General features: G+C 43.6%; 1 protein-coding gene across 1 annotated transcript in view; it reads left to right on the forward strand.

Annotated features, from left to right (window-relative positions):
- Positions 1-14,954, forward strand: part of anks1b (ankyrin repeat and sterile alpha motif domain containing 1B) — a 295,647-nt gene that overhangs the window by 158,785 nt on the left and 121,908 nt on the right. Inside the window, 2 exon segments of the mRNA XM_083758106.1 lie at positions 119-256; positions 11,906-12,095. Coding sequence (XP_083614232.1) covers positions 119-256; positions 11,906-12,095 — 328 coding nt within the window.

Here is a 14,954-nt window from a genome sequence, read left to right on the forward strand (position 1 = left end):
ATGAAAACAAGCCCAAAATGCCCACAGGCTGGAAAACGGATATTTTTCAAAATGTAAAATAAAATTCTCTATTCTCTCTCTCTCTCTATCTCTCTCTCTCTCTCTCTCTCTCTCTCAAGGCCACTCGCCCCATGTGACCGCGAGTGAGGGGGAGCTCGGTAACCATGGGAACAGCTCCACGGGCCCCACTCCAGACTGCTCCCCCCCCTCCCCTGACACAGCCCTGAAGAGCATAGAGAGAGTCATCCGCCCACAGGTGAGCGCACGCACGCACGCACACATGCACGCACGCACGCACGTGTACGTACACCCATTCATGTATTATTGAATGTAATTACATTTTCAACTGCAGGTGGATAACATATTGACTGCTACGATTGTTTCAGTCTCTGTCCATTCATGTGCTAAGGGTATTTTAAAGTGAGGTGCCTTATTCAACGGCCAATCTCATTGGTGGAGGATTGCAGACCACCCGAGGCATGAGGTCTTTTTAACCGTGACCAGCGACGCGACCGGATTCGGTGTTAAGATTTCGGCTATCGTTCAAGTCAACCAACCACTTCCGGTTCATCTCCTAGACACGAAGCCGCCAATAGACAGTAGTGTAGTGCGATCCCAAACTGACGGTCGACCATGCTTTTGCTGTCGCTGCCCCCGCGCTCTGGAACAACCTATACTTCTCCCCATCAAATCTGCCCAGTCCATTGAGGTTTTCAGATCTTTATTGAAAACAGACCCATTCTCTTTGGCTTTTAATTGGACGTTTAATTAGAAGTCAGAGAGAGAAAGGATGAGGCTGGCAGGGCACTGCGTCAGGCACCCAGAACTTGAGGCAAGTAAATTGACCCTATGGGAGCCAACCCAGGGCAAAGCCAGGAGGGGAAAGAAGCGTACCACCTATGTAGACGTGCTACGGCGCGACAGCTTAGCTAACAACACTGCAGAGCTTGAGAACCTGTTGTTGGATAGGAATTTGTGGAGGGCAGCGATCCGGGAATCCCGAGTTGGTGTTGGCTAGACCTCACTCTTCCCTTCTTCTTCCCTTCTTCTCTGGAGTCCAGCCTCAGGGCGGACCAGAGGTAGAAAGCTGTCGTTCCCTGATGTCATTGCTAGGGACACATGCTTCAGTAGGCAGGAAATGGGGGTGGCAATGAAGGACCGATGCTTCAGTAGGCAGGAACTGGGGGTGGCAATGAAGGACCAGGAAGTCTGGCGTAGCATTGTGGAATCCGACCGTGGTCGAAAAATGATGATGATGAGACCTCACTCTCGCAGCAACTAATTGGACGTTTTGTGTGTTTCTAATTTGTCTGTGCGCCGACGGGCGCTGTTGATGCTCTGACGTTTGTTTTAAGCCTGTACAGCACTTTGGGTCAGCTTCTGTTGTTTTGATTTGATTTGAATCAATATAAAACTCTCGCTCTCCATCATCAGAAATAATCAACCACTCTAGTGTTTTAGATGCACGATACTTTGTGTCTTTATTAGTGACGACAAACCAACGCGGCAGAATAGAGCCTGCTCTGACTCTTTGTACGTCACTCTAATTTGGTCTCCTCTCCTCGTGGTCTTCCCTCGTCTCCTTTCCTCAACATCTCTACTTTAAGTGCCCTCTCTCAAGGTTCGAGGTTTCAAAGCTATTTGTTTAGTTTGTCTCTGGTCCGATGATCGTTGACATTCCTGGTTATATTATCTTGCTGCCTTCCCTCACCCCCTCTCTGCATCCTATTATATACTGTATATAATTTATATAAATATACCTTTCCTTATCTCATGACCTGATCTCTTTCCTTATTTCCTTTCCTTGCGGCCTCTTACCGTCCGTGAGCGTTCTGTACAGTAGGTGGCGCTCTCGTGCGCTGCGCCCCCGGGGCGTCCTCTTTCATTCAGGATTCAACATCATGCACATTAACCAGAGAGTTTGATTTCAGAGCACTTCATTTATTCCACCAGAATTAATTTCATTTTAATTCATTAGTCTCCCCGTTGGCTGTTTTTGTGTGTGTGAAAACGTGCCATGCATATCTGATAGAAGCCCTCGGTGGAAGGACGTTATTTGACATTAATTTGACAATAATATTTGTCTAAAATGTAATGTTGTTAGACATTTTATAGCATTAATTGGACTTTAATCATTTTTGCCTCATTTCTGCGTTACTGTTTCCCCGTTTTCTCATTCACTCAAATTGAGGAAAAAATGTGTATCCCAACACCAAAACGCATCACCTGATACTTATTGATTATTCAAACGCTCTGATGTCCATCTTAGTGAGACAGATTGTAGTTCACAATTGAACTCTCCAAGATCATCGGAATAGCACAATGCAAATCTCTTGTTTATAGATACGTATAGAGCAGAGAAGCTCCAACTGAGACACAGAGATCTTTTCGGGGCCAACAGATGGACCATGATGACAGATGGCTTGGATTGCTGACGTGGAATAATTATATTACCCCAAATCAAGTCAGAAGGTCCAAGAAGTTGTTGGGGGAATATAGCTGTTAAGACCCCCTGTCTAGGGTAGGGGGAAATAATAATAATAATAATGAGGAGACAGCTTTTACAAAAGAACATTTGTTTTTATTATCTCTCTTTTTTGTTGTTGACAGATTAAATATTTTCAATTGTTTTCTTTTTCAAAGGATTGATGGGTTCAGGGTGTCCGTTACATTGAAGAAAAACTTGCTATCTAAAGAAATACAAATTACCCCTAACTAAAAGTCCCTAACCGAATGAAAAACAAAAATACAATTATTCTAACCTGACAAACCTAATTAACAAAAATACAATAAATTAGATCAAAGAAAATCTACCAAACACCCCTACGTGAGGGAGGAGTAGAATTGAACATTTAATGAGGAAATATAATAGAGTGAAATACTCAAGAACTAACTGTTGGAATAATAAATGATAAAAGGTTACTCAAGAACTCAGAATGAACATAATACTAGGATAAGAAAATATAACTTACTCCAAGGAACTGAAGACAAACGTACGGAGCCCCTGAATGGCCATGCATTCAAAATATATTTTATCTTGTACGTACAAGATAATATCTCGTCCGTACAAGATATTATCTCGTACGTACAAGATATTAATTATCTCGTACGTACAAGATAATATCTCGTCCGTACAAGATATTATCTCGTCCGTACAAGATATTATCTCGTGCGTACAAGATATTAATTATCTCGTACGTACAAGATAATATCTCGCACGTACAAGATAATATCTTGTACGTACAATATATTATCTTGTGCGTACAAGATAATATCTTGTCCACTGGACACCAGAGGGCAAACGCAAAAGACGCCGACCCAATAACACTTAACGTAGGACAGTGGAGATAGAGTTGAAGACCACCTTGCATCACACCTGGGGATCTATAAAGACGCTGGCCCAGAACAGAGTGAAGTGGAGATCCTTTGTTGCTGCCCTTCATGCCGGCCGGCATGAAAGGCAGTAAGTAAGTAACTCTCCCCCTCATGGAAGTATCTGACACATAGCAGACCAAGAACAGTCTGATGGATCAGTGGTTCTCAACCTTAATCAGCTATTTATAAAAGAAAGGAAAAATCAAAAGACTATTACTTTTGGTAGTATATATTTCGATACCAATACAATACGTTTGTACTTTTACTCATGTCAAATTTTAATACCATTTAATACTTTTACTATTTCCACGTTGCGTTATCAATACTCTCTCTTTCTCTCTCTCTCTCTCTCTCTCTCTCTCTCTCTCACACACGCACGCACGCACAGACAAAATGCAAGAGTATCCTGGCAGAGATTAAAATAGCGTGCGTTGGTTTCGTCCAAGGCATGCGAAGACCACAGAGGCGGTGTCATTGTCTAATCCTCGGGCTTAGAGAGATGTTTGGGTCCAATGCAGTTCAGCCCAAACTGTCATGTGTTTGATCACAGCCGTGGCGTGGACACACACAACCACAGCAACAGAATATAGGACGGAGAATGTAGGAAATAAGGCTGTTCTGTGGAGGGATGGAGAGAGAGAGAGAGAGAGAGGAATGCATGCAAGCCAACTGTTTTGTGGGCCTTATCAGTTTAGAAACCAGCACTTACTGAAGTCTTGCATCCGCTGGTGCAAAGCACATGATGGATGCGAAGGCAAAGCTAGTATCACATGGTTACAGGAGACACATGCATGCACACGCACATAACACACACATACACGCACACGTGTGCCCACAAACACGTACACACAAACAGAAAACACACACTGGCACCACAGACAGACGAGAAACACACATACAGTATTTACATGCACAGTGACAAATTTTCACTTTGCCATTTAAAGCTCATTAATCTGCAAGTATTCATGAATCACTAAGCTGCCGAAGCCATTTCTGTGTGGTGCCACACACAGAAAGAGACACACGCACGCATGCACGCATGCACCCACTCACGCACGCACGCAATCCTGATAATCTCTGTGACAAAGATGTTCTGTTGAGTTTATCTTCCCATGTTTTTTTCTTCTGCGTCTTCATGTGCTTGCACTTATGATTATGTCTATATTCACGCATGCACGCACACACAGAGAGAGAGAGGGGGGAAGGGGTTGGGGAAAAGGAGCAGGAACAATATCAATTAGCTTTTCTATTACCATGAATCATAATCAGTTTGTTCTGCTGTATCGCTACCCCCTTAACTCTTTAAAACAAATTACAGATACAAGCTCATAGTGTGGCACGAATATTTTCGCAGGTTGGCAACTTCCCTCTGATATGCACTACCATGCACCTTTTTTCAGTACCATGGACAGTGCAATAAGTAATAAAAAGATGCCTGTTGTAGGCCAGTCAATCTAAGCTAAAAAGGGGCATGACCCAATGCCCCGTTTATGACCCTAATTAAATTGCAATAGTAATCGTTTAAGGTTTTTTTTTATGATCATGCAAATAACAAAAATGTGTGAATTAAATATTTAGTGGATCATAGTAAATTCAGGGGTTGAAAGTTGGGGTACCATTAACAACCTACATGTATATAAGGCAAACATTTCAAATTTCAAATTATGTCTTAAGTACATGTGATGTGTCAAACTAGGGGGTTTTCATGATTCCGAATCCATTCCAAGCATTTGTTTTTGCATAAAAAACACTCCTTAGGCTAAATTCGGCCATAGCCATCATCACAAATGTGAAGAGGTCATCACATTTGGGCAAGTGGCTATGGCCGAATTTAGCCTATTTTCAAAAGATTTTTTTGTTTTGGCAACTTGTGAAATAGGACATTCTGCATAATGAGTACTTTCTACTGTTGCTACTTTAAGTACATTTTAAGTACATGCAGTTCTACATTGCAGTATTGTTACTTTTATTGAAGTCAAAAGATTGAGATATTGAGATTTTTCCACCACTGTTATTCAGTCACACTGTAGCACGATGACCCATTCAGAAGACCGTCAATATCTGGAAAAGTCTAAAACTAAATTTGACGGAATATCGCCAGCCCTTTTATATTTATATGATATATGACATGAAATTTGTCTTGCGACCCAGCGGTCTTGTATGCAACACATATACACACATTTAACATAGGACAACACAGAAAATAAATTGCAATTACATACATAGAAACAGGGCAAAGAGCAATGCCCATAGCTCAGTCTAGTCCTGGCCAAAATCCTGATTAAGCCTCAAAAGTCGACTGATGGATAAAAGAGGTATTCTGACCTTATTGTATGCTGCCTGGAACACCATATCTCCTTCCTGAAGGCAGCAACCTATTCTCTCCATAGTCCATACAAAACATGGCTAGTATTAGAGGTGATATTCCTTGCTAACCTTAGGCTGCTGTTATCATACGTGGATGTATAGAGCCTCTGTCCAACAATCTTTGGCAACCACTTCAGAGGCTCCTCTCCATCCACGTACACATGAGCAACAAATGTATATAGGTAGGCTACTGAAACCAATGTTCAGCTCTGTCTCAGTCTGCACCACAGGTGGAAAGACTTTTTATATTATTTTCAATTCCCCCCATCTGGAACATCAGGCGTATCTTACTTGACTCATTCTTCTCATTTCTCGCCTGTCATTTCATCCTTGTGTGTGTGTGTGTGTGTGTGTGTGTGTGTGTGTGTGTGTGTGTGTGTGTGTGTGTGTCTGCGCACGTGTGTAAGATTAAGAGTGAACACTATATATGGTAATGTTGTTTTGTTGTGTGTCACATTGCGTTTGCTATCGTGAAAAGCTCAGCGCAGAATGACTCCCTGCGAGGAGGAGATTGAGAGTCAGTTTGTTTAATCATGGAAGGATAGAGAGAGAGAGAGAGACAGAGAGATAGCCAGAGAGAGAGAGAGAGAGAGAGAGAGAGAGAGAGACAGAGAGATAGAGAGATAGACTTCTTCCTACATCACAGACATGTCCAGGTGGTATTGATGCTAATTAACGAATGTGTTGTGAGTGACACATCAGAGAAGCAAGCCTCATCTCGGACGCACACACACACTCACACTCACTGCGTCTTTCTTGAGTACATCCACATATGTTAATGTGGGACGTCCTCTTGATCGATGCCCATGAGTTGGTTCCCACAGCCCTAGTTTCACTGCGCAATACGGATGTGTAAATTACAGGAAACTCCCGTTAAAGTTTCCAACAAACTCCGGTAAACTCCCGAATTGTACCATCACACCTGTATATCACCGTATATTAACTGTATATGCCCGCTAAACTTGAGGTTTACGGGCAAAATACAGTGCCCATAATTGCCCGTTAACTCTTTTCACGCAGTGTTTTCTGGCTGGCAGTTCTTGATGTCTTTGGCAGTGTTAGTTTCATTCTCCTGGCTGCCACTTTCTGGCTCACACTTGGTATTCCCTCATACATGGTATTGTTGGTAACATATGCGCTCTTGCTGATGTTAAGTACTGCACGCAGCATTCTGGTGTAGCACCCGTCTAGAGACTTCTACAGGGTTGGCCTCAAGGTCCAGCATTCGCAGTCATACTGTATAGAAGAACAGATTCCACATAGAAGAAGCTGAGGGGGGAGGTTGGAGTTCCGTACACTGGTCATTCAGGGCCCTCCATGCAAGTGCCTTCGATCCTCACTTTCAGATCTTGCTCGGTCAAGTTGACCCATGAGCCTGCAGGTACCTGAAGTCCTTGACTTCCTTCAAGCACACCTCCTTGCTCCCTAATGTTTAATGATGGTTGTTTAATTGTGCCGAGCAGGGAGAAATTTAGCAGAGCCGAACGCCAATATAAAATATTACATGCACACTTGTATTCTCAATGTATAAACATAAACATTTGTTCAATCTATTCGTGAGTTATCTGACTGAACTTTATTGAGAACCCTAATTAGATTTTTAGCTAAGAATCTAATTAATGAAGCAGCAGCTCTCAGTATAACTTACAGTATGTACTGTAGGGTCGTTAACCCCCGCCCCCCCCACCCCCCAGGCAGTAAAATTGTCTCCAAAATGGGAACATCACCATTTTTAACAGCTCAACGCTCTCAGGCCTCTCAGGCCTAATTAGAGCCATTAGCGTGTGCTGTGCAACTCTGTACAGTCTGTACAGTGCATTAAGGTTTGTGCAACGCCAGCTTTGAGATGAGAACAGAACATTGAGTTCTGCATACACGCGCACGCACGCGCATAGTACCAGGCCACCAGCCCTACCTGAGCTGTTAATTATTGTAATTATTGCTACCCATAAATTAACACAGCACTTTTACGCGGTACAAAAACAACATGCACACAGTTGAATTCAAGTGTGCACGGCCCGCACGCACGCATGCACACGTGCACGCAGGCACACTTACATCTCACCCCGACTCGGGTGTGGAATCACGTTTAAGCAAATGAAATGAGCGTGAAGTTTATCGGACAACACCTAATTAGTCACGGATATAAATTTTGTGTGAAATCACGCATTACCCTCAGCGATGGTTGCTCTCGGGAAGAATCCTCGCATCTCCATATTGTCAGATATCCGTCTTCATCATGAAAGAGCTCTGTTGCACTAACGTCGTGAAAATATCAGGTTTACAAGCTCATAAGCTTTACAAGCGTGACACGTTGTGAGCTTGTAGGTCAGCTATTTTCACTATTTTACCTTTGTGTAAATAATAAAGGAAGTTTTTTGTACATCTGATGTGCAGGTGTGAATGAGCGAGAGAGATCAGACAGGCATGGCGAGAGTGTGTGTGTATATTACACTAGTGCTGTGTTAATTTATGGGTAGACCGTAGTAATAAGTATAGTGCTGTGTGTGTGTGGGGGGGGGGGGTGTTTATGCATGTGTGTTTGTGAATGGCAAATGGTTCATTTATATCGCGGCTTTATCCAAAGCGCTTTACATAGTGTACATTACATTCACACCCACATTCATACACTGATGGCGGAGGAAACCATGCAAGGCACCAACCTGCACGGGAGCAATTAGGGGTTCAGTGTCTTGCTCAAGGACACTTCGACACTAACTCTGGGGGAGTCCGGGATCGAACTCGGAACCTCACGGTACCATTCGACCGCCACCCCTAACCCACTGGTGTGTGTGATTTTATTTTTTGTGTGTGTGCATGCTTGCGTGCATGTCTGTGTGTAAGACATGCACTGAGCGGCATAAACAGAGTTCTTCGTCCTATGAAATAGTAACGCCCAGCACTCAGGACGGAGATTAATAAAAGGACGGAGATTTATTGATATCAGAACCGATCGCATCGCTCCACAGACGCCTGTTGGGCAACATTTGATGTCATTTCCGGTTGGGACGTCATCCAAAATATTCTCCCCCATTTTAGCAGATCAGATGGAAAATCTTAAAACGTGAATAACTCTTGATCTAAATCATTCCGTCCAATTCTAAGCAAAGATCGAAACCACGGAGAGCGCCCTGGATTAACTTCTGCCGCGCTAACAGCTACGTGAACGCTAAGCTAATATCACTGAAAAGCGAAGGATGGTGGCCGAGTGTCCGATTGAAAAATTAAAAAAGGAAATAATTCAGAATATTCTCCCCTCGCCTGATATCATTGAGGATGCGCTAGGACGTGTACACATGTCCAATGCATCCCTCGATTGCCCTAGGACGTGTGGCTACGTCCTACGGACGGAAACGGTTAATGGTCCTAAATACCCCCTGGCGTTCGGGGTGTTAATAGTCATCTGATCAGGCATGACATGTTCATTAGCCTGCTGCCTGCTTGCATTGTCAACGCTAAGTCTCAACCAGGCGCGTGCGTGCGTGCGTGTGTGTGTGCGTGCGTGCGTGACAAATCCATTGTCACGCCATGCAGTCGTCTCACCATTTTAGGCTGATTGATGTTACGTCTCATTTATTTCCTGCATCCTGTTTGTCGCTCATTAAGGCTTAAAGCTCTAGACAAAATATATTTTTGAGACAGACGGGGTGTGTGCGTATTGTAGTAAGTGTTGTAATTTTTTGGGATCTTTTGCGTGGACCAAAACAGTGTCTTGTCTGTCTGTCTGTCTGTCTGTCTGTGAACCTTGCACAATTTGGTAGACAACGATGGGAGCAGGAACCACCTTTGACAACCACCCTGATTCCTGTATGTTCACTCATTTATGTAGAAGTAGAATCATCTATGTGTGTGAAGGCAGTATTTTTTATCCACATGATGCTCCATTATATCTTCCCTTCCTGGCTATAAGAATCTGGTGCACTGGCTATTTTTGATGCATGACACAATGCACACAGACACGTATTCAGCTGTAGCTGCCTGGTCTCTCTATCAGTCAGGGAGGGACTGATGAAGTCAAGAGCTTTTCTTGTCAAGCCTGCATGATGGCCTTCAATATGCTACTTTTCAAATCTGTCGACTTTGGGTAAAATGTGCTTTTTATTGCAGTTCTTGGTGTGTCTTAGTGCAATATTTTATATATTTAATTAGTTCATGCATTTTAATGTCTTTGACCTCTGGAAGACTGGCTATACTATCAGATATTCTGGGAGTGTTTAAATGAAATAACCACAACATTAAAAATAATGATGAATTGGCTTTTCAGAATAACTAGCTGGAGCTGAATGTGCTTTCCTTTGTTAACTATAGATCTGTGGTATAGAAATGAAGGCTCTTTGAAATCCGCTGTGATTGGAAAATATCCCTCCCCTCCTCTCCTCTCCATATTGTATACTCCTCCCCATCACGTTTTGACTGACGGCAGGTTGTTGTGTCCGTAACGCCAAGATACATTAATGTGTTATTATGTAACATTCTGTCATCTCACTCTTTCTCTGTTTCATCTATCTCTCTCAAACCATGCTGCAGTGTGTGTGTGTGTGTGTGTGTGTGTGTGTGTGTGTGTGTGTGTGTGTGTGTGTGTGTGTGTGTGTGTGTGCGTGTGCGTGTGCGTGTGCGTGTGCGTGTGCGTGTGCGTGTGTGTGTGTGTGCGTGTGCGATTGCTAGGGGCTTCTCTGATGTGTCACAACACACTTGTTAATTAGCACTAATACCACCTGGACATGTCTGCGATGTAAGATAATCCTAAAGACATAATAATAATAATAATACATTTTATTTATAAGGCGCCTTTCAGGGCACTCAAGGTCGCCGTACAGATTAAAAGCAGTACAAGAACACAGTTAAAAGCAGAAAAATAATAATGATAATTAAACTAGGGCACAGCTTGCAGCAGAAAGTCACACAGAGTCATAGGCCTGCCTAAACAGGTGGGTTTTGAGGTGAGTTTGAAATATGGTGATAGAGTCCATGTTTCTGATGTCAGGGGGGAGGGAGTTCCAGAGGTGAGGGGCAGAGCGGCTGAAAGCTCTTGACCCCATGGTGGAGAGACGGGCTGGGAGGACTTTCAGGGTGAGGGAGGAGGCAGACCTGAGAGACCGGGTGGGGATATTGATGTGGACAAGGTCAGACAGGTATGGGGGGGCGAGGTTATGGATGGCCTTGAATGTGTGGAGGAGGATCTTGAAGTCGATACGGTATTTGATGGGGAGCCAGTGGAGTTGGTGTACATGTTACAGAGGAAGCACACACGCACGCACGGGTCGCACGCACACACGCACACATGCGTGTGCGCTAGCCTGTTAAATTAGATATTCACCCGGGACTGGTAGACCTAACTAAAGTTTTCAAATAAATGTAGTGGAGTAAAACACAATATATGGAATATATATAGATATTTAATATAATATAGATATGGAAATATCATCAAGTACAGTACAGATACCTCAACACTTAAATAGTGAGGGAGTGAAAACTATAACAGGCAGTTTCTGTCAAAATATGACTCCCCAGTCAAAAAACACATCTTAATACTGTCCAATGCTTAGATAGGGAGGTATAGGTGAAATTATAAGACAGAGATTATAAGACATTTGGTGGCCCCGCCAGGCTAGTGATTTGGGGCCCTAAGGATGCTAAATGAATGTCATCATCCTAATAGTACTGTCCAATACTTCGATAAGGAGTTATGACAGAAATTATGACAGGCAGTTGCTGCTGTCAAAAAACACTTTGTGTTTGAAATAGACACTCATGTTTTCTAATGTGTGATTTGGGGCCCTAAGCATGAATACAAAATTAATGTCAACATCCTAATACTGTCCAATCCTGCCTGGACTGGCGTCACGGCACCCTAGTGTGGGTCGGGACCCATTTGTGCGTCACAGACACATTTCTATGGGTCCCCTTAGCACGTTCCCTCCCTGCCCTCCAGGCCAGAGCGTGGCACCAGTGCCAGAGAAATCCGCAATTTAAGCCTACAAGACGGGTCACTTCCGCCAGCACCGGAAGTGAGACATGGCCAAAGCATTTCCCGAGGGTCCCCAGCCAAAAACGTTGAGAACCCCTGCCCTAGGGTGCCAAGGCACCTGCCCTTTGAGAAACCCTGCTGTAATGCCCACACCCCAACAGTAACCCAACACACCCTCCTGTCGTCCCCGTCCAGCCCAAGCAGCGCACCTCTCTGTCCTCATCGCTGGACGTCGTCCAGAGGCCCGTCAACCACAGCTGTGAGCCCAGCGAGGTCAGCTCGTCCCTGGGCTACGCCAGCTTCAGCACCAGCCCCCCCGCCAGCCCCCCACTCAGCCCCAACCAGGAGGACTCGGCCGGCTCCAACGACGACTGTCAGCTAACAGGTAAACACACACCTTTATATCTCCAAAATAAAGGAGAACTAATGTTGCTCTGGAGAGGGAAGTCTGGAGCTCTCTGGTGGTGCTGTTGCCCCCGCGACCCGACTACGCTTAAGCGGTTGGATGCTCGCTGTCACTTTGTGAGTCTGTGGTTGTGTGTGTGTGTGTGTGTGTGTGTGTGTGTGTGTGTTGTGTCTATATGCCTGTGGACTTATTCTGTCGATACGTTGAGGCCGTGCGAGATGCAGTCAGAGTTTTACAGGTGTGTATAGTTCACATCTTAACCCATGAAGTAAAGTAAGTAAGTCAGAGAGGCTTATTGTCGGTATCAGCCAGGGAGTTTAACCAGTTTCAATGCGCTATAGAGCTCTGGGAGATGGATTGCTGAGGTGCAGCGCTGCACAACACCTATCATCAGCTCCCAGTAATTAACGCACGACTTCAATCCGTGCTGCTCATACGCTGAGTTGGCGGTGCCTGGGATCGAACCCATGACTCTATACCGACTGAGCTACCCGGACACAGTCACAGACCCATTCAAACCGGGAAAAGTGTCTCTGTATTTTATTTATTTATTTTGCTATTTACAAATCGCAGATGTACAATACTGCTATTTTTTTTATATATTTTTAAAAGTCTTGAAAGTATGAGAACCGCTGATTTAAAAGGCATTCGTATGCTATAATTTAGATTCTAAATCATGCCACAATTTTTCAAAAAAAAAATACATTTTAGAAGACATTTATAGAATCTGGTCTCAGGTCTTTTAAGAACTAATGAAGTCGTCTGGGGTGAGCATCGCCATTAGCACCATTAGCTTCCCTACACGACATCTGTATAGTTGGCTCACAGAACCACTCATTTGCTGTCCTGTGGGAGGTCCTTGAGAACCACAATCTGTTACACATAATAAAATTCCCCCTGCTATGCTTGCGTGCGTGCGGTGCGTGCGTGCGGATTCTCAAAGTGAAGTTTTCCAACAGCGTTTTTTTGCTGTTAACTCCAGCCCAACACTTCTCAGACTTTTCATCTGAATATCAAAATGATATGTAGTTGTTCCAGCCCTGTGATTGTCATAGAGGTGTGTGTGTGTGTGTGTGTGTGTGTGTGTGTGTGTGTGTGTGTGTGTGTGTGTGTGTGTGTGTGTGTGTGTGTGTGTGTGTGTGTGTGTGTGTGTGTGTGTGTGTGTGTGTGTGTTCATTGTATGTGATAGTTATGGGCAATACTCCAAAAAGCTCTGACAAATTGTGAAAACAGTGAATCTATGAGCTCACATCTATATAGATACAGTATACTGGTATAATGAACACAGATGAACAAAGATATCACAACTGTCCACAATTTGTCAAACAGACAAGTAGTCTCGCGTGGCCAGACTGTTGCCTCTCGCAATTCTCACACGCTTCGGTCATACAGTCTGGAGCAACGGAAGCTCTGATCAAGGTCAAGGTCTGATCATGAGCAAGCCATAAAGCAGAAGTGAAGCCTCCTCCCCACTTCCGTTCCATCTTTACACTCACGTCGCAAATGTATCCACACATAAATCGAAATGATCTAAGCATTATATAGCTCGCTGCTTAGCTATAGTTATTTTAAAATATATTTTTCGTGTAACCCAATTGTCAGCTTCCTTGCTCGGATTTCGTGAGAGTGTGTAGAGTTCCAGACTCTATATAGAATTCGGAGATTGGAGATCGGAGTTGTCTGCGCGACTATAGTAAACCGGTATAAAAACAAGAATAGAATGGCATCCCCCCCCCATACAGTGCACCCCCCCGCAGTCCCCTCCCCCCCTCTGCCTGCTTTCTACTTATTAGCTTGGTAAGGTCCATTGTGTAGTTGCCACGGCAACGAGGAACCCATCCTCGCATCCGAGATGGCTCACATTAAGGGAAAGAACAAAGACACTTCGTGGAGAGAGAAGGAGAGAGTAGAGAGAGTTCTTATAAAGTAAAGTAAATAAATCACAGGATGCTCAGTAAATAAATAAGAGTTGGGTGGTACAGGGAACCACACAGCCAAGGTTGGAGGGGGGGGTGCTGAAAAAAACAGAAAGATCAAAGAGAGAAAGTACACGGCAAAAGACTGTAGCGACGAATAGCAAAAATAGCTGGATCCACAAGCTCACCACAGCTCACGGTCGTGCATGCGCGGTGGAGCGGCTGTTTTGGGCAGACGCGAGTATATGTGTCGCTGTTAAAAGTTATTTCTTATTTTCTTCCATCCTTTAGTTTTTCTTTTGTTTTGAGTCTTATCTGTCTCTCCTGGTTCTGTCTCCCTCCCCTTGTAAATGTTTTTCTTCTGTTGTTCTATCAAACTGATTATGTCTCCCTCCCCTTGTACATGTTTTTCTTCTGTTGTTCTATCAAACTGATTCTGTCTCCCTCCCTTTGTAAATGTTTTTCTTCTTGTTGTTCTATCAAACTCAAACCCGAGCGATGGTATTTACCGCTGGTGGAAAAAGTACTCGCATGTTTTACTTAAGTAAAAGTAAGAATACTGCAATGTAGAAATACAAGTAAAAATCTGGAATTCTAAATTTACTTGAGGAACTGCAAGGAAAGGCAGGAAAGGCATAAACATTTACTTTGAAAATAATATTTTGAAAATGGCAGATCTACAAGCTCACATGCGTCGCATCGTCACATTTCTAGAAGTAGTTATGTTTTGTAAAAGCACTTACTGAAAATAACGAGTAACTAAAGTTTTCAAATAATTGTAGTGGCGTAAAAGCACACTATTTGTCTCTGAGATGTAGTGGAGCAGAAGTAAAAGTACTGGAAATTGGAATTACTCATGTAATGTACAGATACCTCACAATTGTATACTTATATACAGTACGTAAGTAAATGTCCTTAGTTA

The sequence above is a fragment of the Protomyctophum parallelum genome (assembly GCF_964188405.1).
Source record: "Protomyctophum parallelum genome assembly, chromosome: 22".
NCBI lineage: Eukaryota > Metazoa > Chordata > Actinopteri > Myctophiformes > Myctophidae > Protomyctophum > Protomyctophum parallelum.